General features: G+C 36.0%; 1 protein-coding gene and 1 long non-coding RNA gene across 2 annotated transcripts; both read left to right on the top strand.

Annotated features, from left to right (window-relative positions):
- Window positions 1-1,751: 1,751 nt before the first annotated feature.
- On the top strand, window positions 1,752-2,493 carry LOC113360995 (UPF0098 protein TC_0109). The gene is made up of 2 exons (XM_026604393.1): window positions 1,752-2,200; window positions 2,419-2,493. The coding sequence occupies exons 1-2, from the start codon at window positions 1,790-1,792 to the stop codon at window positions 2,491-2,493; spliced, it is 486 nt and encodes a 161-aa protein (XP_026460178.1). The 5' UTR covers window positions 1,752-1,789.
- A 533-nt stretch (window positions 2,494-3,026) lies between these two features.
- On the top strand, window positions 3,027-5,593 carry LOC113360994. Its single transcript, XR_003364905.1, has 2 exons — window positions 3,027-3,159; window positions 5,301-5,593. It is a non-coding gene; the product is annotated as an uncharacterized LOC113360994 (long non-coding RNA).
- Window positions 5,594-22,858: the final 17,265 nt, after the last annotated feature.

Raw genomic sequence — 22,858 nt, 5'->3', positions numbered from 1 at the left:
GTATAAGAAAAGTGGATCATTTCACACATGAGCGGATAATCCATACAGAGTAGAGACATGGATTGAACAAACCATGTTAAATTATATCAAATGAAACGAAAAAGGAAATGAAACTTATCTGTTGGGAGGAGGTTGTGATTACGCTGGGTGATATCCTACGGAGCTGGAGCTGCGAAATTGAATCTGGGGAGTTCAACCTGAGCTGCAGAATTTAACCACGGAGCTGAGCTTCGGAATTGAATCTGCGGAATTGAGCTTCGGAATTGAGTCTGCGGATTGAAGCTTCCGAATTGAGTCTTCGGATTGAGGCTTCGGAATGGGAGTTTGGCAGCGGGCCTGAAGCTTCGGAGTTGAATTGAGCTGCGGAGCGGGGTTTGATCATCGGAATTTGAGCTTCGGAATAGGAGTTGAGCATCGGAAACTGAGCAGCGGAACTGAAGCTTCGGGGAGGGACTTGAGCTGCGGATTTTGAGGCTTCAGAGATTTAGCTGCGGGAATGATGCTTGCATCTGCATTTCTGTGCTTGCAAGGTCCAAATTTCTCTGCGTTGCTGGTGCTGCGTGGTTGTAGTGTCCGATCTCTTCTCCCTGTAACGGCGAGGGATCAAAGTAGTTAGTAGTTTCTATCCGTAAATAAAACGGAAAGATGTGATACCTTCTTAATGAGGAATAAACAATATAGGGATGGTGTTTAGATCTGTTAATATCTTCATAGATTTGGTGATATCTGATTTTTTACATCGATGTAAAATCTTCACTGAAACATAAGAAAAGAGAATAGATCCCTCACTGGAATAGACTTGATTTGAATAACAAACAGGAGAAATAAATTCTTTAACATCTCTCCCAGTTTCCTAGCGCCAAATTGTGGCTACTATAAATCTAGTACCACAACTAAATCAGATTTAATGGTGAAAATGATAACAGTAGAATGATCAATGAAATGTAAGAAGAAAGAGATAAGAGATATTGAAATGTTGACACCAGATTTAATGTGGTTCGGCATACTCAGGCCTACGTCCACAGGTTAGTAATTTTATTATGTCTGTGTTAGAAGAGCCTCCATTAACAAAGAGCTCTGCTGCTCCAAGAGTGAAAGTGAAACCGATCAAAAAAGACCCCCTCTTTCTAACCTAATATCTTTCTCTATAAAGGAAAGAGATGCAAAGCTAATTACTATAATATCCCTAGCTTAATAATTAAGCAAACAAAGAATAGTTGTAGTGTATGTTGATGTAGAGTTGTATGTTGCTGATGCCTTAATCAAGTGCCACGTGTTGATGCTTATATTTGGTATCTACATTGGGCATATACATGGTCTCGGGCCTGTCAAATTTGATCATGTGCTTGTCTTTAAAATCCCAAAATTTACATCGCAAGTGCTTCATTGTTAATACAGAGTTACCACAAGAGGTTACCAGCGCCTAGTCAAGCTTAAACAACCTTCAATCATCTGTAATAGACACCTCGAATTTCTAGTCGGCTCGCCGAAGGTCGAGTCACCAGTCCACAGCTGAATTTAGAGACACGAGCCAGTTCTGTATCCAGGGGTCCAAACTAACACAATTAAGAACTCGTCAAATAAACAACCACGTAGCATCGACTTGCTACACGTGTAGCTAAGCATCCCAAAACAGTCATCAATTTGACACCACAAAAGCTACATATGCCACGTGTCTCGTAATTGTTCCTGTATATAGTATAGAGGACTATGGAGCTAGAGAAATCAGAGTAGAATCAGTTTAATTTTTGCAAGAACATCATAGATCAAGAGATTTAAGGTTTCAATAATGGCAAGTGATGAGTTTAGGTTAGTGTCATCTGCAATGGATCATGAAGGTAAATTACCAAGGAAGTATACAGAAGAAGGTCAAGGAGCATTAAAGAAAATATCACCACCATTAGAATGGTATAATGTACCAGAAGGTACTAAAAGTTTAGCCCTAGTTGTTCAAGATCTTGATGCAAATGTAATACCTTGGACTGCTTGGGTTGTTAATAATATACCACCTTCAATTAAAGGTTTCCCAGAAGGATTCTCAGGTAAAGCTGAAGAATTAGGTGGTGATTATGGTCAGATTCAAGAAGGGAATAACGATCATAAGGTTCCTGGTTGGCGTGTGCCTATGCTGCCAGAACATGGTCATAGGTTCGAGTTCAAGCTTTATGCTTTGGATGATTTGATGCATCTTGGTCACAAGGTATGCACCAATATAACCTTATACTTGCATTTTAAGCTTGGGCTTGAGTTATACGGCCTGCAGTTTTGCATAACCTGCTTGTAACATGTATTTGTTCTGCAATAACATTGTTTATGCATTGCATGGTTTGTTTATTAGTTCCCTTATTTTCTTTTCCCATATGGTTGATGGACTAACAAGTTTGAAATGCGGTTTTGGTTTTTGGGCGGTGGTGAAAGGTAACGAAAGAGAAGCTGATTGAAGCAATTGAAGGGCATGTGCTTGGTGAAGCTGTTCTGGTCTCCATTTTTTGATGTATGTTTGAGGGATCGCCTGAGTAGAGTGCTGTGGCCTCTGGGTAGTGGTATCAGTTAGTTCCAATGGTTAACTCTATTTGTAAGATCTGTTTGTGATGATTTAATAACGAGTTGGAGATCTCTACTTTTATGTCCTGGTGTGAACTAATTGTTTTTTTTTTATAATTATTATTGTATTAGCTAATATTTGTATGATCAAAGTTCCTACCACCTTTAAACAAAAAGAAAGTTCCTATTTTTCTTTGATCTATCAAAGAGGATAGATTAAAAAGCACATAAACCGTGTGCGGGCTAATATAAATGACAAAGAGCTAAAAGCCCACAGAAACACAAACAAATAAGGCTGGCAATGGATGACAGATATCCGGGTTCCGTTTCCGATTATTCGAAATCCTATAGGATTTTATCCATAATATCGGATACCGGATATCCGAATTCGATAACTTGTGGATTGGATTGGGCTCTATCCGATTGGTTAATATCCGATAGGATAGGGGCGTACTAGTAATTTTAACATACCAATAACAGTGTCGAGGAGTCGAGAGAAGAGAAGACATTTCCCTTTTCTTTTTTTCTTCTCTTCTCACTATGTTCTCAGTCTCGCTCCCCCCTCTCGATGAATCACTCAGTTCTCACTTCTCCAATAATTAATCTTTCAATCAGGTATTGATTCTCTCCCCCTCTATGTTGTTAATGATTTATCTTTTAAAATTTTCGATTTCTATGTTCAATTCTTATGAAATTAGGGTTTATGTGTTGCAATAAAAAATTAGGGCTTCTGTATGGATGAAAGATTTGAGATGGGTTTAAACTGAACTGGAATATGAGGCTGAAGAATAACTTAATACTGATAGTTAGGGGTTTGATTTTTCTATATCAGTTCGATCTAAATCCCTCCCTCTTCTAGGGTTTTCACTTTTCAGTTTGATTTTTCTAATTGATTCTCTAGAACAGATCTTTCTGTTTCATGTTTGAATATAACCCATTGAAGTGATTGAATGATTTCTTGGTCATACAATTATTTGCTGGGTTCAATTTGATTTTTGTTTTCTAGGTTTGTGTAAATTGTTAGTAATATCTGGAAATTCAGATAATATCTATTAGAACTTCTAGAGATGTTTAGGATACACAAGGGAGGGTCTGTGTAAGAGTCCTGTTCTTTTTTGTCTGTGCTAAGTACTGTGGGTGTAGATGGATGCTCGTGTTAGTTTTGGTTGTACTGTTGGTAGTCCCTTTTATAGTATATAAGGATGGGATGAATACTACATCTTCTTTATGATCGTGTTCTCGTTTACATGTTCCTGATAAGCTTCCGTTGGGTCCTTTTCGTTAGATGCTTGCTAATGTCTACTGTATACGATAAGATGCTAGGATCCCATTGGTTGCCCTTTTTTGTCTAACCAAACTAATCAGTCCCACCCCTTTTCTACTGTTGTTTTGTAGTAAGTATACTAGGGCGCATTTATGTAAGCTTTTGCACTGTGCTGCTACTGTTAATTTGTGGACGTTAAAGATTTTAGGCCGACCATTTGCCCTACTGTAGGAAATCTTGTACATTAAGGGACTTATCTGTGCGAGCGTGCTATTGTTTTATTTGTGACTTGAAAATGTGTACAGTTTTAGTTTGCACAATTAGGTACAAGATGATAATTTGAAGTAAAGGGGTTTTTCTTTGGCCTTTAGATGCTACATTTATGGTAATAGTCAGGATACGATACCCCATATTCTGTATAGTTCTGTCGCAGTGGGATAATTTGGAATTGTTTTGGAGGGCTATTTATAAACTTGCGAAATAGAATAATTATGGAAGCTTAGATGACTGGAGGTTGTGCAAAGAGGGAATTATGGTTTATTAGAAACAAAATTTGATTCGAAGCTCTTCACTCTTTAACCTAGTGTGAGTATGTTTAAGGCTAAAATTATATGATCTGCAAGTATTCAATTTCTTCGAATTGGGTATCAGGAAGGTGGTGAGCTCCTCCTGCCCTGCGGCTGCAGGTTGTGATGTTGCAAAAAGGGGTAATCCAAGAAATGTTGAGTATTCTTTCTTGTCTTACAGTACTTATTCATTTTCTATCTCAAGCATATTGAATTCCTGCGTATACATACAGCTGGCTCAAGTGTTCTGAACCTTTCAGGATAATTTGAACGTTTCCTCATGTAATACAACTTAAACTTGCTTAGTCAGCTTTGCATACAACTGAAAGGTTGAGCATATAACAACTAGTCTTACGCATTTTAGTTGAAAAACATAGGCATTCCTTTCTTTATGTGTTATGATGGTGGATATGCTTATGCCGAAATATCTGCTTGGGGGATTTCCTTAGAAGTGTTCTATAATTTCGAGTGTAATATTTCCTTAGAACTGTACTCTGTTTACTCTGCAGCTCCCTTTGTTTTCAGTGTAGACATTATTTCCCTTAACTGAATAGAAAAATGTCGTGGTAGTTTTTATGCCTACATGGTATATACGCCAGAGAACGAATGTCTGCATGCCTGGCAATTTCTTCAGGTTTTCAATCTTCACTACTCAGAAAATAGCCAAGTGTGTTTCTCCAAATGCTTGCTGCAGTACAAACTTATTTCAACTGATTGCATACTAACCATGTTGGTGTTCTGATTGTGGCTGTTAGTTCTCTACCCTCATTGTCGCTCTCCTTTATCTCCCTGCACCTTGTTACCTCTGTGAATTTTCATATTGCATATCTTTTGCTTGGTTTGTATGTGGGTATGTGTGTCAGAAACTGAAATGTTGGATGTCAGAATTTTCTAATCAAGTGATTCTTTGTGATTTATGAATGCAGATACGGAAAACGTGGACTGAAGTGAAGCTGATGCAATGATACAACATGCCAGGCAGCCAAGCAAGATCACACTAAGTTACACTACTCACTAGCGTGTTGACATTGTTAGCCTCTGTGACTGTTAGACATTGTTTTTTTCTTTTTGTGGCTTTATTGTAGCCTGTTGTGTACTTTCTTTTGCATTCACTGGACTGGGAGTAAACTCTTTAACTCTAAACATTGTGCTTGTGTGGGTTTGTACTTTTCACTGAACATTTTGAACTTAAAAAGACAAAGACTTTGTTTTTTTTCAAGCTTTTAGTTTTTTTCCTAGTTATCGGATTTTAACGGATTAAAATCCGATATCCGGTAGCTTAACCTTAACCTTATCGAATTGGATTTTTTGATATCCGTCGGATGTTATCGGATATCGAATATCCGATAATTCTTAACCTTAACCTTATCGGAACTGCCAATATCCGCCGGATATTTATCCGTTGCCAGCCTTACAAACAAAGATCAAAAAAAATGACAAAGAGCAAAAACCCCACGGAAACACAAACAAAGAACCATTTTTTTGTGGGGACCATGGTCTTTTCTTGGTTTAGCCAAGACATCATAAGTAATTCTAAGTCGTCCCTTATCTAAATATTTTTCTTAATACCAAATTTATCCTCTTTAATTAGATGTGTTAGTTTAATAATTAATTAATTATTAGTTAATAATTAGTATGATTAGTAATGATTAATGATCTATTAGGATTTTCTATTACAAAAAGTGGAAAATTTTGTTTCCGAGAAATTAAGTTCGTTTACCCAAATTATGACCAAAAACGAACTTAATGATTAGTGATTACTATGATTAATAATGATTAGTATTAATAATGATTAGTATGATTAGTAATGATTAAAAGTTATATTATAAAAATTAATGATTAGTGATTACTATGATTAGTAATGATTAGAAGTTCTATTACAAATTACTACAAAAAATGGAAACTTTTCTTTGCGAGAAATTTTAATTTTTTTTTGCGATTAAGTTCGTTTATCCAAATTATGACCAAAAACGAACTTAATGATTAGTGATTACTATGATTAATAATGATTAGTATGATTAGTAATGATTAGTTATCAGTAAGAAGTTCGGTTGCGATCAAACCGAACTATATATTTGGTGTGACCATTAAATAGTTCAGTTACAAAAATATTTAAAACTTTTTACGATCAAACCGAACTTAAAGTTCGGTTAAGAAACTTTTTTTGTGACGTAACCGAACTGACCAATTTTGTTGGGAAATGTTTTTTGCAACTAACCGAACTACAAGGTTCTGTTGGGAAATGTTTTTTGCAACTAACCGAACTGTTAGGTTCGGTTGGGAAATATTTTGCGAAATAACCGAACTAAAATTCGGTTGGGAAATGTTTTTTGCAACTAGCCGAACAACTAGGTTCGGTTGAGAAATGTTTTTTGCTACTAACCGAACTAAGGTTCGGTTGGGAATTTTTTTTTGCGAAATAGCCAAATTGTTCTTCATGTTCATCATTTCCATTAGGTTCAGTTAGTTCGACAAAGTTTTTCACATAATTCCTAGCCGAACTTCTCTCTGCAACTTTCATTTTCAACTCATTTGATGGTTAATACTCATTTTTCAATCGAACGAGGAACGTCAAGGAAAGAGAGAAGAAGAAGAGAATAATTATTTTTTTCAAAACTAAAAAATTTCGATTCCCCCATGTTTTTGTTTTTGATTTTGGTTAATAGATTCATTTAGATTAGATATATATGATTAGATTTATATAGTTATTAGGTTAGTTTTAATTTAAATTAAAGTAAAAAGTAAATGTGTATTTACCCAATTTTAGGACACCCTTATAAATATAGGGAGGTTGGCCTAATAAGACCATGGTCCCCAAAAAAAACCATGGTCCCTAAAAAATAGTTCCAAACAAACCTTAGAAGCCCGCGGAAACAAAAACAAACCTTAAGTAAAGAAGTTCCCAAGAATTCAAAGAGTATCGGCAAAAGAAAATACTCCCTCCGTCCCTATTATATAGGCGGATTTAGCAAAATCTCTTAAATTAAGAATTTATCTTGATTTCTTAAATATGTATCTACTTTCCTGTTTTAACCTTTGTCTCGTTCCTAATACAATTATCAATGCACAATAAATAAGGGCATATATAAGAAAAACTCATCTTGGAATTGTTATTCCGCCTATCTAGCGGGACTACCAAAATTGAAAAGTCCGCCTATATTTTTGGGACGGAGGGAGTACAACTTACTGACTTCTATTCAAAGTGACTTGCCGACTTCTATTCAAAGTGAAATGGCCTTGAAATATGACGCCCCTGACCACATAATTTATAATGAAAAGGGTTGAAGTAACTATGGGTCTCTCATGTGTAATTTAAATTATTCTACATCACGGGCAGATTATGTTTTTACAACAAAAGAACGGTGATGAACACAATTTTTCCAGGATCTCAAGTTTGATCACGAAGGAATTCAATTGCCATCTTTTAACTCAAAAGTTGACTTTCTATAGTAACAGGACATCAAATAAAAACTCCTATAGATGATTTTTAACACAGATAACTAAGTTTGCAGAGGCTACAGCAGATGCCTGGCATCAGAAAGACAATCCAATGTGCTCTTTCTGCAAGTAATAGCGAGCCACTCTATATTATACAAATACACATGTATGAATAATGGGTCACAAAGAAGTTACAGAAGAAGAAGATAAAGCGCAGGGTTTCCTCCTTGGTGGATATCTTTTGTAACATCAACTGAGAATTCAAGATTACAATATTTAACCTTGAACTCACAAGTTCTAGCTGTTGTTACATGTCTTTTTTTTACAGACCTAACAACTTAATGATATTTTCTCGTAGTCCCAGTATGAAGCTCATGAACACCTAGACTCTTATTGTTCATGATGAAAAGATTTTACAGAATTACTGTGTTTCTTAAATATGAAGGATCCCAAGTATGAAGTTCATAAACACTTGAACATAAATGGCTCAGGGATGCAAATAAAAACGCTATCTAGAATACATATTGTTTGCACTAGGAATTACCAATAGGTACCATTATAGTGTTCTTAGTTAGTGACATGTCCACCCATTAAAGCCCACTAATCAGAGGTCCATAATTAAAAGAAAACATGAAAATGACCAAATTTTTTAAGCCCAGGTCATGTACACGTGCGGGACCAAAGATGTGTATTTCAAAAATTCCTAAAATAACCTTCACCTAACAAATAACATTTTAAGTTTTCTATATTCTCGATCAAAAAAATTCAGATCGGTTTTCTTCTCTCCTTTCTCTTTCTTCTGCTGTTGTTGGTGCTGGTGAATTTAGACGTAGGGTTTCTGAAGGTCGCCCTCTTTTTGCAGGTATGTTATCTAATCTTTTCTATAATGTTTGTTTTTGTTTTCTGTTATGCTTTCAACTGAATCATAAAGATTAGATCGATTTCATGATTTTGGTAACTCGATTATAATGATGTTCTCTATGTTAGTGATTTCTGTGATTTACATTGTTTATATTTCTATTTGTGAATTGCTTTTTTTGTTTTTGTTTTTATAAATCTTCTTTGTGATTGTTCGATTCTGTTGTTTCTCATAGATTCTTAAAAAAGTGAGAGATCTATGCTTTCGATTTCATTATCTTTCTGTTTTCGCTTCAAAATCAGGCTTGTTTATACTTTCAGATCGTATTATCCAGCAGTACATATACGGAATACTCATAGAGCTCGGTCGTTTTTGTTCTTTTTTTATGAATCTTTTTCATATTTATTCTGTTATTTGGTTAGATTATCATGTTTTTAATGATTTTTAGCTATCGATTTTATTATTTTTCTGTTTTCGATTTGTTTGTACTTTTAGATCGTATTATCCATCAGTACATATATGGAATACTCATAGAAACTGCTCTTAGATTTTGGTTCTTTCATAGATCTCTCATTTTTTTAGTTTGATCCATCAGTACGTATGTGAAATACCGTATTATGTGCTTCGATTCTGTTGTTTCTCATAGATTCTTAATTATTCTTGTCATGAAGTTGATTTTTAGTTCATGAAACTGCAGTACATATATGTCATACTCATAGAAACTTCTCTTAGATTTTGTTTCTTTCATAGATCTCTCACTTTTTTAGTTTGATCCATCAATACATATGTGAAATACCGCATTATGTGCTTCGATTCTGCTATTTCTCATAGATCCTTAATTATTCTTGTCATGCAGTTGATTTGTAGTTCATGAATCTGCAGTACATATATGGCATACTCATAGAAACTGCTCTTAGATTCTGTTTCTTTCATAGATCTCTCACTTTTTTTAGTCTGATCCATCATTACATATGTCAAATACCATATTATGTGCTTAGATTATGCTATTTCTGATAGATCCTTAATTATTCTTGTCATGCAGTTTGATTTGTAGTTCATGAATCTGCAGTACATATATGGCATACTCATAGAAACTGCTCCTAGATTCTGTTTTTTTCATAGATCTCTCACCTGTTTTAGTATTGATCCATCAGTACATATGTGAAATACTGTGTATTAATACTGTTACATCTTTGTCACATTTACAGGTTCAAAACATGTCTGATGCTGAGTGATCCAATCCAAATACTTACTCCTATGCATACATCTATTATAAGCATCATCATTTTGCCTTTCTTCTGGCAACCAGGCTATGTAATGCTGGTATTAATTGATTGTACCGACAGTTCCTTCATAAATGCCTTTCTAGATGGATCAGAGAGTGCACCAGCTCATTGTATACTGATGTCTATTTTCCGAATGATTCATACACAGGTTTGTACTCGCCATTTTCTTTGTGCTTTCTCTTTGTGTTTTCATGAATCTTCAGTACATATGTCACATACTGATAGGAAGTGCTCTTTGTTATGTTTGATTCAGTACGTATATGAAATACTAAAATAAATGATCTTTGTTACGTTTGATTCAGTACTGGAATTGGATATGAAGATGATCTGGAGCTGCAGTTCAGAACTTATTGCAAGAAATGACAGATTTTGAATGATAGGAACAAGAGTTGCTATTGGTTCAGATTTGCAAGCTTGTGAAATTGGTGGTGGTCTTGATAAAGTTACAAATTGGTTGTGATGTGTGTTTGAAAGAAGGTGTGCTGAAAATGGATTTGGAGGAACATAGAAGGTTGGGTTGCTGATGTAAACTGAAGATACATATGAGATAGAGGAGGAATTGTATGTGGTGATTACTGTGAACAAAATCAGTGGATGAGATGTTCGTCTCAATGGGTTTATGAAGATGGTAGTGCTGTGTAAACAGGGAAGAAGAACAAGTTTGTGTTGCAGCTGAATTGAAATGACGATGGTGTTGATGTAGCTGTTGCAGTTGTGGTTTAAGCTAAGAAGATTGTGATGCAGCAAGAGAGAAGATTACTGAGAAATAAAATAGTAGAAGTACTCAAATTTGTAAACAGTGTAGCAGATATGTACTCAAATTTGTAAACAGTGTAGCAGATATGTACTCAAATCTATGGTCTTTTATATGTTTTAATTAAATTTGGACCTCCAGATAAATAAAATCCTGATTTGGTAGAAGTATGTTATTTCACACGTACTTAAACAGTGGGGTATATTAATCATTTCCATGTTTTCAAATAACTTTGGACCTTAGGATAAGAATAAAATCCAGTTGGACCATACTATAGATAACCTTATGGGCTTAGGACCAAACAAGAAATTTTCCTTGTTTGTACCATATATTTTGGTATATGGGCCCAAGTTCCTCAACCCAATAATTCTACTCAAGGTAAGTACTGGGCTCTTGGATAAAAAAATATGGAAGGATAATTATACCATGTCAACGATTATCCTTCTACACCAGAATACTAGGTATAACCTGGAAGTTACTGATCCTCAGAAAAAAAGAGGAATCAATTATAAGAAGACCAGGTATGATCTGGAAGTTACTGATCCCCAGAATAATGAGGAATCAGTTAAAGACCAGGTATGCATTAAAACCACATAAGCTATAAATCCCTAGAAAAAGGGGAAAACATAAGAACCAGGTATAACCTGGAGGTTATAGATCCTAAAAAAACGGAATTTGGTTTTGACCAGGATGAACCTGCAAAGCATTTGGTCTAGATACATAGTCAAATTATATATATGTAAACTTGACTGGATATAATTCCTCCATGAGGTGGAATTTCAACTGGAAAGGTACACATTTCTAATCCTTCTCTCTCCATAAAAACCTGCTTAGAGCTCTTACTCATTGAGGCATCGGAGTGTCTCATCAACAATCCTTGAAGAGCCAAAGCTTTAGGAGTACTAATTTATCAAGCAGCTGGAAAATTCCCATACATCAGAAACCCATCACGAAGAACTATTGAATCATCCAACGGTTCATATTTTATCATCAGAAATTATTCATATGGTATAAATCTTAATTCACCTAATGGTTAAGATTATGTCTTTCAATACAAATCCCGAGAACTGATATGGAAACATTTTTGATACAACACATATATGTTCCAAATAGGACTTCTCTTGATAGTTCTATCAAAAAAAAAAGTTCTTTGTTAAAGTTTGAGTTGACATTTTAAAGAGAAGGCTCAAGTCATATTTGAATATCAAGAAATCCTCTTCAAATCAAGAAGAGGCTCAGCATTAAAGCTATAGTAAGACCCATATAACAGACACAACAAGAATCGAGAGAACATGGAAAAGATCACATGATGGAAGAGAAAATACCCGACATCCAAGGGTTGCTGGGTTCAATTTGAGTTCATATACTAAAAGCTTGTGTTGCCCCTCCTTGCTGGGTTCATAAGTCTAGCTAGCACTCGAATAGGCAGACATGAAAGCATTTACTCCTTCAACCTGTAATAAAAATGTTGGCCCAAATTCAATAAAAGTATGAAAATATGAACAATGTGGAGCGCGAGAATCCATCGGGAACCGCTATATGAGGTTACCTCTGATTTACAACACCTTTCATTCAGGTTGAAACAATGAGACACAACACCTTGAGCGGTCATTCCGCCCAATCCCCACTCAGGAAAATGCTTATCAGAATCATAAAACTATGTGCGTTCTCCAACTTCAATATAGCCTGCATAATGTATCCATTTGCTATTATAGAAACGAATTGCAATAAGCTACTAAAATAGTTTAAAGTTCGAAAAAACTGATTTAAGAATTTTGTTAAGGTTTGAATACGATATAAAGCATGTGATGTATATCTAACCTGCTGGTACGAATTTCCATTATTTAGATTAGCTTAGAAAGTACAACAACAGAGACTCCTAATATAGTAATATGTTAATGTTAACGACCAGAACTTTTGTCAAACTAAGTTGTATTAATATTAGCAGCATTGCAGGTTTCATACTTCTCTGAGGAACACAACGGGGAAGACACTTGACATCCACATATCCACACTTTTAACACCACCACCACCACCACAATCCCTTCTGTCATTATAAATAATTACCACTTACCAAGAGAAAAGCCAACATAATTCATGGGATTCCCGTAAAAGAAATTGTGGAGCAGGTAGAAGGGATAATCACCTTGTTGGCTGCTCTATGAAACTTGGTTGCAGGCAAAAGCTTGTTGAAGTAGTGTTAAAGGTTGAAGAGATCGTGCAATTAATCGACCGATGATCATTCCATTTATATAAATTTTCTTTACCCTCTCCACCTTTTCTCAAAACTGTGATTAATGGCATTTAACACCATTAACGATTTTGAAATTCTATCTTCTCGACGATGAGAAGTGGCAATAAATAGTTCTTTTGCAAATTCCCACTGCCTTCATTGGCTTATGGCATTTCACACCTGTATTCATAAAACGAAAACCTAACTTGAAATACCCATGATAAAATAAAAACAGATAAGATGTAGTGGAAATTGAATTATTGTCCCTCCTTTTCATGGGTCTACACAATTATCCTTTAAAAATTTTATAAATGTCCCTAATGGCATAATTGAAAATTTTAGTAAAAACACAATTTTTATAATTCCACTGTTGACCTTCTTCTTCTTCGTTTCTTCCTTTCTTCATTTACATTCTCGAAGTTGAGAGAGAAACAAAACCCCTCACGGTCGCCTGCACCACTACCAACACCTTCACCAGCTCCGCCACCTCCATCAAATTTTTCATCAGATCCGGCAGCACCCGACTTGTATCGATTGAATCAGGAATCAGAGAGAAACAAAAAAACGTCGCCTGCACCACTACCAACACCTTCACCAGCTCCGCCACCTCCAACAAATTTATCATCAGATCCGGCAGCATCTGATTCGTATCGATTGAATCAGGAATCAGTGAGAACCTAATATCCAAATCTCAAACTTGATCATCATAAATATTAGATTCATTTCGATTTTAATATTGAATTCAGTTTGAACAACCTAAAATCTATGATAACGGTGTTTGTTCAATTGGGATTTTTGACTACTTTGAGAAACAAATGCGTTGATCGAATTTAATGTTTTTCCTTTGTATATGTCGGTATACAATGCACTTTTTTATTTTTTAGATGTTGCAGTTGGTGGATATTGTTGTGGTGGTGGTAGTTATTGATATGATGATGGATGATGTTGTAGTAGAGATGATAATTGTGGTGGTGGTGGTTGTGAAGGTGATGATGATAACAGTGGTGTTCCAGGTATAGCAATTGTCCTTTTAGTAAACCTACTTACTTCAATTTTTACGGGATCAACTACTGTTGTTGATCCAATTTTTTATGGGATCAACTACGGTTGTTGATCCACTTATGGGATCAACTCCTGTTGTTGACCCAATTTTTTATGGGATCAACTACTGTTGATGGTGGTAGTGACACTATTATAATTGTTGTATTGTATTTGCATGTTTTTGATGGTGGTGGAAGGTATAGTTGTAGCGATGGAAGTGGTGGTGGTTGTTTGTGTTTGCAGCAGTGGTGGTGGATGTTCCAACATAGTGTTGGTGCTTGTTGCTATGGTGGTGGTGGTGGATGTTGTTGTGGTGGAGGTGATAGTAGTGGATCAACTTCTACTGTTGATCCTTTTTTTTGGGATCAACTACTGTTGTTGATCCTTTCAACTTCTATTATTGACAATATTTCCTTGGATAAGTATAATTATGCTTGTAGTTTAAATCATGCTTGTAGGTTAAATCGTGTAAATTTCTTCCAATGTTGAACTTGTGGTGTAATGGTAGCATGACTGACTCCATGTCAGATGATGCGTGTACGACTCACGCCAAGTTTACTCCATTTACATGGATCAACTTTCATTGTTGATCCAATTTAGGGGATCAACTACCATCGTTGATCCTTTTTTTTGGATCAACTTCTACTGTTGATCCTTTTTTTTTTGGATCAACTTCTACTGTTGGTTCTATAAGTTTATTTGGATCAACTACTGTTGTTGATACAAAAATATCTGAACCAGTGGTGGCGACGGTGGCGGTGGTGGCGGAGGACTAGTGGAGGTGGCGGCGACGGACTAGTGGTGGTGGAGGACTGTTGGTGGTGTAATGGTGGTTGTGAAGGAGTGGTGGTGGCGGTTGGTAGGTGGTGGTTGTTGAACGGTGGTGGTGGAATGGTAGTTGAATATTGGTGGTGGTGCTATTGGTGGTGGTAAAGTGGTAGAGAAAGAAATTTGTTCCATTTTGAAATATAGAAAAATATTATATGGTTGAGAGTATTAAGGTAATCTAATATTAAATGGATAAGGTTATTAAAAAGTAGGGACATATTTATTGTTGTATAAGGATATATTTATTGGGTGTCAAAAGTAGGGACATATAAATAATGTACTCTGAGATGTACTGTAACGACCCTCAAGCTCGTCAATGCTATTAGACTAGTCAAGAGGCGACTAAGTCGATATCGACTCGATTAACTAGAGATGAACCTTAACTAATAGAAATTAATATAACAATGATCTTGATACTAAACTAGTATCACTATATAGATCTCGAAAAGTTATGTGAATTAGACTACTCGAACGTGTCATTCAGATACCGGACAAAGAAGATATCATTGGATTAGCTTGAAGGGTAAAATTGTATTTTGTTATTAAACTGTCTCGGCTGCCCATATCATTTGCGCGGGTTCCTTTATCATTTTATCTTTGGCCTTATCAGAACCAATCAAGCAGATAAGCTCATTCATTCTTTTTCTATCTCTTTCTTCTTCTTTCTTGTCTTTCGGCTTTCTTCCCTGTTCTCCTTCTGTTGATTATTTCGAGAATTAGTTCACGATTCTGAGTTGTTATAAAGCTGGTAGAGATCGAAGGATAATTGACGGTGGTAATTGATTGTTCTAGTGAACTCAAACCAACAGAAAAAATTAGTTTATATTAACAACGATGGATCCCAAGGATGAACCAGTGGATTGAGGATCTCAAGGTAGGTGTGGATTGTCATCAAAACAGGTGGGAACTCTGTAACCTTCTGGTAATCATTGAGCTTTCTTTCTATCTGCAAGAATGATGTGTCTTTACTATCTTGTGAGCATGTTTATTATGAATTTCGATGAGTATGTAATATGATGTGTGTTGTCTAATTTCCCCGAAAGGAGTTCTGTGTATCCCCACAACTCCTTGCTAAGTTTTAGTAGCACGCGATGTACTATATTAACTAGTAGTGCGAGTTGTACGGTATTATATCTTTTATTTTATACCCTATTTTATGTCTTCAGTAGCGCGAGATGTGCAGTATTATACACAATATATCTGGGGAAATTATGCAAGTGCATGTTGTACTTTATTATTGTATTTATATGAGTTCTATGTTTGGTGTGAAAGGTGTTGGATGTTTTCCTATATTGTTGTACTTAAATTGTTTATGTTTTGGTAGTTGTTAGTGATTACTTGAGAGTTATGTGTTTTCATTGGGCACCACTTTGGGATGATGTTCTCACTCGTTTCCACTTCAGTTTCAGTAATCAGAAGAAATGGTGCACACGAAGATATCCGCTTTCGTAGTGTAAAGTCAAAAGAACTGGAGATGTTCTTTTATATTTTTATATATATGTACTCTTTCTCTAAAAACACCATATTATATATACATATCACTCGATGGACTTTTATTTATATAATATCAGAAAGTTTGGGTTTTGTTATTAGCATTTTGTGTACTTATGATTCTTAGAATTCGATAACCTATATTTGATACTTCAATTAGGTTGTATTCCTGTTAGCTAAGCAGGTGATTAGGTTGGGGCGTCACAAGTTGGTATCATAGCTCACTATTAGATCTTACATGGGCAACAATAGGAATAACCAATGTCAGTTAGCGAACTAGATTAGTTTAAAATTGGAGTGGGTATTGAGATAAATCTTAATCACTCAAAACAATCAATTATTAAAAGATGAATTGAATAGATTCCATTGTTTTGTGTAATATTTTAATTGCTTTTTCTTTGTTTTGTGTAGGTATGTTATTTTATAAAGTATGAAGTAAAAATCGTAGGTTGAAACCAGTTACGTAATAGCTAGAAATTTTAATAGAGAATTAGAGATTAATTAGTCTTAATTATTTGACACTTAGCAATCCCCAGTGCTGAATAGTGAGGTTGCTAAGTTTGATGTGTTTGTGTGATACTTGTTACGTAGGTAAACATTGTCAGGCGTCATGAACCTAGACAGGGAAACTTCATGCTTGTACTGCTAGACGTAGAAGGAAGACTTGCTTCTATTAGTGAAGTGATAGATCCCAAATTTTATTATAAACTGACAGAGTATTTTCTCTAGTAATTAGAACCATTAATCTATTGAAGTAGAAATTTAGTGATAAGAATTTAGACCTAGTCATCTGTTAGAATTTAGTTCAACGTAGTGAGCTTAGAGACAATCATCTTATGAGATAAAAATTAGTCTATTGAACCTAGAGCTACAAAATATAGAATTTAATTGTAGAAAATAAAATAGGCTTGTGTTTCATTTCTTTTTGCTTTGAACTCATTTAAAATGAGTTGATTTTCGAATTTAGTCGAGAGATAGTTTTTCTCTATAAGGTGGGGAGTTTATGAAGACCAGAAGGATGGTTCGATTTTTCAGGACGAAAATGTATAAGGTAGGGAGAATGTAACAACCTTCAATCTCGTCAACGCTATTAGATTAGTCAAGAGACGACTAAGCCGCTATCGACTCGATTAACTAGGGATGAACCTTAATTAATAGAAATTAATCTAACAATGATCTAGATACAGAACTAGTATCACTAGATAGATCTCGAAAATTTATGTGAATTAGACTACTCAAACGTGTCATTCAGATACCAGACAAAGAAGATATCACTGGATTAGCTTGAAGGGTAAAATTGTATTTTGTTAGTAAACCGTCTCGGCCACCCATATCATTTGCACGGGTGCCTTTATCATTTTATCTTTGGCCTTCTCACAACCAATCGAGCGGATAAGCTCATTCATTCTCTTTCTATCTCTTTCTTCTTCTTTCTTCTCTTTCGGCTTTTTTCCATGTTCTCCTTCTGTTGATGATTTCGAGAATCAGTTCATGATTCTGAGTTGTTATAAAGCTGGTAGAGATCGAAGGATAATTGTTGGTGGTAATTGATTGTTTTGGTGAGCTCAAACCAACAGAAAAAGTTAGTCTATATTAACAACGATTGATCCCAAGGATGAACCAGTAGATTGAGGATCTCAAGGTAGGCGTGGCTTGTCATTAAAACAGGTGGGAACTCTGTAACCTTCTTGTAATCATTGAGTTTTATTTATATATGCGAGCATGATGTTTCTTTACTATCTTGTGAGCATGTGTACTATGAATTTAGATAAGTATGTAATATGATATGCGTTGTATAATTTCCTTGCAAGGAGTGTCTGTGTATCCCCACAGCTCCTTGCTAAGTTTTAGTAGAACGAGATGTGCGATATTACCTAATAGTGCGAGATGTACGATATTATTACTTTTTATTTTATACCCTATTATATGTCTTCAATAGCGCGAGATGTGCAGTATTATACACAATATATCTGGGAAAATTATGCAAGTGCATGTTGTACTTTATTATTGTATTTATATGAGTTCTGTGATTGGTGTGAAAGGTTTTGGATGTTTTCCTATGTTGTTGTACTTAAATTGTTTATGTTTTGGTAATTGTTAGTAATTACTTGAGAGTTATATGTTTCCATTGGGGCACCCCTTTGGGATGATGTGCTCACTCGTTTCCGCTTCAGTTTCAGTAATCAGAAGAAATGGTGCACGCAAAGATATCCGCTTTTGTAGTGTAAAGTCAAAAGAAATGAAGATGTTATTTTATATTTTTATATGTACTCTTTCTCTGCAAACACCACATTATTATTTACATATCACTGGATGGACTTTCATTTATATAATATCAGAAAGTTTGGGTTTTGTTATTACCATTTTGTGTAATTATGATTCTTAGAATTCGATAACCTAGATTTGATGCTTCAATTAGGTTGTAATCTTGTTAGCTAAGCAGGTGATTAGGTTAGAGCGTCACATGTACCAACAAACCAATTAGTTGTACAAATCAAATGAAACAATTTTTTTCAGTTCAACCAAAATTCCGAGTTGAAATTAAAGAAAACCCCCAAAAAAACTGCCCATAATTGACATCAGGGAGTAAATAACAAAAAAAAAAGTTAAACAAAATTTAGTAGGCACATACCCAATAATGAATCAGAATGAAATCTTAGTATTGATAATTAGACGAAACTTCAGTTAGATATTTCGCTCTTTGTCACTTATCAGGGCGTGCCTATGGTGATAATGAGGCAATTCTTCGTGCAACTTATGTGGCTCAACCACCAATGTCCCCAAACTTACTTTCAAGGTCCTCAATGTCGCAAGCCCTGCAACCTATGAACCTCCAAAAAAGAAAAAGACTGAAAGGTGGGACGAGCTGTGGAAAAGAGAATATTCAATGGAAGGTTAACATGCAAGAGTTCATATTTATAAAGAGAGGTATTGGCTCACTCCTGGCCCAATGAATGAAGGAAAATTTGTTCCATTGGTTGTAAATTTTTTTCTAGATAAAAGTAGCGCCTACAACATCAATAGAGTTCATGGAAGTTTTTGGTACTATGTATGGGAATGACTCTAATCCCAGCGCAAGTCCTTAGTATTCCTATATGTTTAGGTTATGAACTAATCATCAATCAAAGGCTTCAAAAAAAAAGTAACTCCTTGCACATGAGTGATATTTGTCCTGAAACATCATATTCACCACTAACACCTTCACGTTTTATTAAGTTTAAGTCACCGATGAAGGATGTTAGAGCACTGCTCGTTCGAACCCGTATGCGTTGCTATCTCAAGCATGTTTGTCAAATTTAGTTGTCAAAACTATATGTCTTGATTTCTAGACTACTTATAGCTAAGTCTCAGTTTAGGACAAATTAGTGTAGTTGAGCTCCAGACTCCATGGCGATAATCTTACGAAGACGAAGAACTACTCGAGGAACCAGTGGAACTTCATCCGACTAAAAGTTATGTGGAGACTTGAACTTATCTATCACTCAAAATCTATCTATCTATCTCCTACTCATGAGACAAAGTCGTATAGGTATGATAGCTTTCATACATACACATTTTCTATTTAGGGCCGAGTTTACTCGCCTATCTTTTTCTCGAAATACGTATTGGTAAGCTTTCGCTTTAACCAATTTTCATCTTTATCCGCGACGAAAGTCATGATGACGTTTCAATATTGAAATTAGCTTTGATGACGATAGTCGTGAATAACGATTGTTATAACATTATAGAAGAATGTTTCAATGATTGAAATGTAGAGTTGAGATTATGTAACCAACTATGGATATAAGCATATATAGTGTGTTCGCACATTAGTGCATAAATCCATGTGCCAGAAACTAATTGTGTGCAATTGTGCATGCGACATTGGTAAAGGAGACAGGTTGGATACGCGTACCCGTACGCGTACTAGCGGAAGTTTTCTAACCGAAAATTTCTGCTGGAGTTTGTAGTTTACAAACTGGAAAACCAGTCACCTTAGGTACGCGTACTCACCGAAAATTTCTGTTGAGTTTCCAAACTCAAATCCGGTAGCTAAGGTACACGTACTGGTAGCTCTCTAAAAGAGTCACAGAAATGACACCTGCAAGTGCACAGGGTCTATTGTAGTGAGTGTGCAAGGCAGGGTCGAACCACAGAGACTAGGATGTATGGTTGAAGTTTTTAAGCTAGTCATCTAAATTAACAGAGAACAAAGGCAGTAGCCAAAGGCAAGGCAGTAAACAAGTGGTGAAGTAAAATGCAAGACTGTAAAAGTAAGAGCAACAACAACAAAAAGAGGCAGTAACACAGGCAGTGATAAAGAAACAAAGGCAGTGATAAAGAAACAAAGAAACAGTGAAACAATGACAAACAAACCAAGGCAGTGAGCCAAGGGCAATGAGCAAAGATTACAAAGGCAGGTCCTCCAGCTATGTTCTTGTCCCTTGTTAGTTATCAGTCAGCTTCTAGGCTTTCTGAATAACTAGATGACAGTTGCAGTTCAAAGCCGGCTGTTCATCTAAGGGTTGGTCTAGAAAGGAGGCTAAAGGCACTAAGATGAATTCTAAACCTTGTGATAGTTGGGGCTCTCACACTGCAACTACCCGCAGAGAAGCTTGCTTAGTATTTTAACAACCTATAAGGATATTCAATCCTAGACAATTCAAGCACAACAAGATCAAAGCATGGATAGGATAAAAACAATTGAAATTTACAACATCATTTAAAGTAAAAACTAACCCTTGAGGCAATGGCTATTCCAGTCCTCTTGGGTGAAGCACTGGCTAGTCCAGGCATCCTTTTTACAACACCCAAAGTCCCCTATTTATACATACAGTTGAAACCCCAAAATTCCCCCAAATCAGCAAAATTAGGGTTTGTAAAAAATACAAATTAACCTCACCTAATTCTCTGAATTCACTCAGTAGCTCTCACCCATGCTTCCAATTCATACATACAATCATTAAAACATAAAATCCCCAAAAATCCAAAATTAGGGTTTTATCAAAAATTGAATTAGCCCTTACCTAATCTCTGAAAACTCTTGAGTACGTCGACCCATGCTTCCTTATGGTCTCCTGATGCTTCCCACACCTTCAATTGCCTTTCTAGCTCACTAATTTCATCAACCCCTAAAACTAGGGTTTCGGTGCGAAGAATAGGTTGAGGGGTTGATGTAATGAGTGGCTAGGGGATAGGAGAATGATGGGGTGTAGTTGTTGGCTGATATGAGAACTCGTGTTGGTGGTTGTGGTGGTTGAGATGGAGTTGGTGGCGGAGGCGATGATGGAGCAGGTGGTGGTGATGGCGACAGCGTCGCTGTGCAGAGAAGGGAGGAGAAGAAGATGGGTTCGATATTTTTGGAGTAGGGGGTGTTTGGTTGGGTTAATAGATTTGGGTTCTTGGGTGTTGAGAAGACTCATCAAGTCTTGATGTTTGGATGGTGAAAGGCGTAGGATGAAAAGATGAAAGAATGATTCAACGGCTCGATGGAAATGGATATGAAGCGACCTTTGGATCTGGGATACATCAAAACTGACGGTCTGAGATGGAGTTAGGTGCTATAGTGTTAGACAGGAACATCAAAACTCGATGGACTCTGATGGAGCGACCGTTGGATGATGGAATGGATGCAATCTGACGGTGAAGGAGAGAAACGGGTTTGTGTATTGATTTTAGGCTTAGAAAATGGGTTTGGGTTTAGGAAATGGGTTTGAGCTTAAACAATCTTGAGCCCACTTCTTCTTTAAGAACAATTTCTTCCTTTGTGAGCCCATTTTCATCCTTGAGTCTTCCATACCGCATTCTGCACTTCTTTTCCTCTAGAGTTTCCGCCGGCTTTCTCCGTGTCTTTGCACTTTTCGCTCCGCAACTCATCTAGTCTTTATTTATTACCTAAAAATGCAAAATTAATTAATAAAAATATTTATTCTTGAAAACAAGGAAAATACAGAATATGGGATAAAATGTAGATTTAATGCACAAAAGATGAGTTAAATGCCAAGAAAAATATATAGAATCATGCACTTTTTCGCACTCATCAAATACCCCCAAACCTGAATTTTACTTGTCCTCAAGTAAAACAAAACTAAGGAAATCCTACCTATACCACTGTCGCTGGTCTCTCGAATGCATTTAGCGTATGTACTAAGCCTTTTAAACCACTAAGTGTCCCTAGTGGACGAGTGAAGTCTCGTGAAGGTTTGCTTAGAACGTACCTACAAAGTTCTAGGACAAAATATAAGCTCATATTCCATGAAATGTGACATGTGCAAGACAGTAGAAGCTCACAGCAAAATGGAGATGTCAATCTAGCTATCAAAGGAACAATCCTAGCACTGATAACAACTAAAGACACGTGATAAGAGTGTAAAGTGTATCTACACATGTTTCTAGAATGACCTGAAGTTATGATACTGATCACCAAGAGATAGTTTTTAGGCTAAGAACCGAATTCTAAGCCAAGCTAGCTGTCCGGCTTTACGAGAATTGTGAATGTTCTCCCAATGAGTTGGTGATATTTCAGTATACCCGCGTTATACATCGATGGCTGCACCCTCCTTGCTTATTACAAG

This window comes from Papaver somniferum, chromosome 3 (genome assembly GCF_003573695.1).
Source record: "Papaver somniferum cultivar HN1 chromosome 3, ASM357369v1, whole genome shotgun sequence".
In the NCBI taxonomy this organism is placed as follows: Eukaryota; Viridiplantae; Streptophyta; class Magnoliopsida; order Ranunculales; family Papaveraceae; genus Papaver; species Papaver somniferum.
The sequence above is the reverse complement of the archived record's forward strand: the minus strand, read 5'-3'. Positions and strand labels throughout refer to the sequence as shown.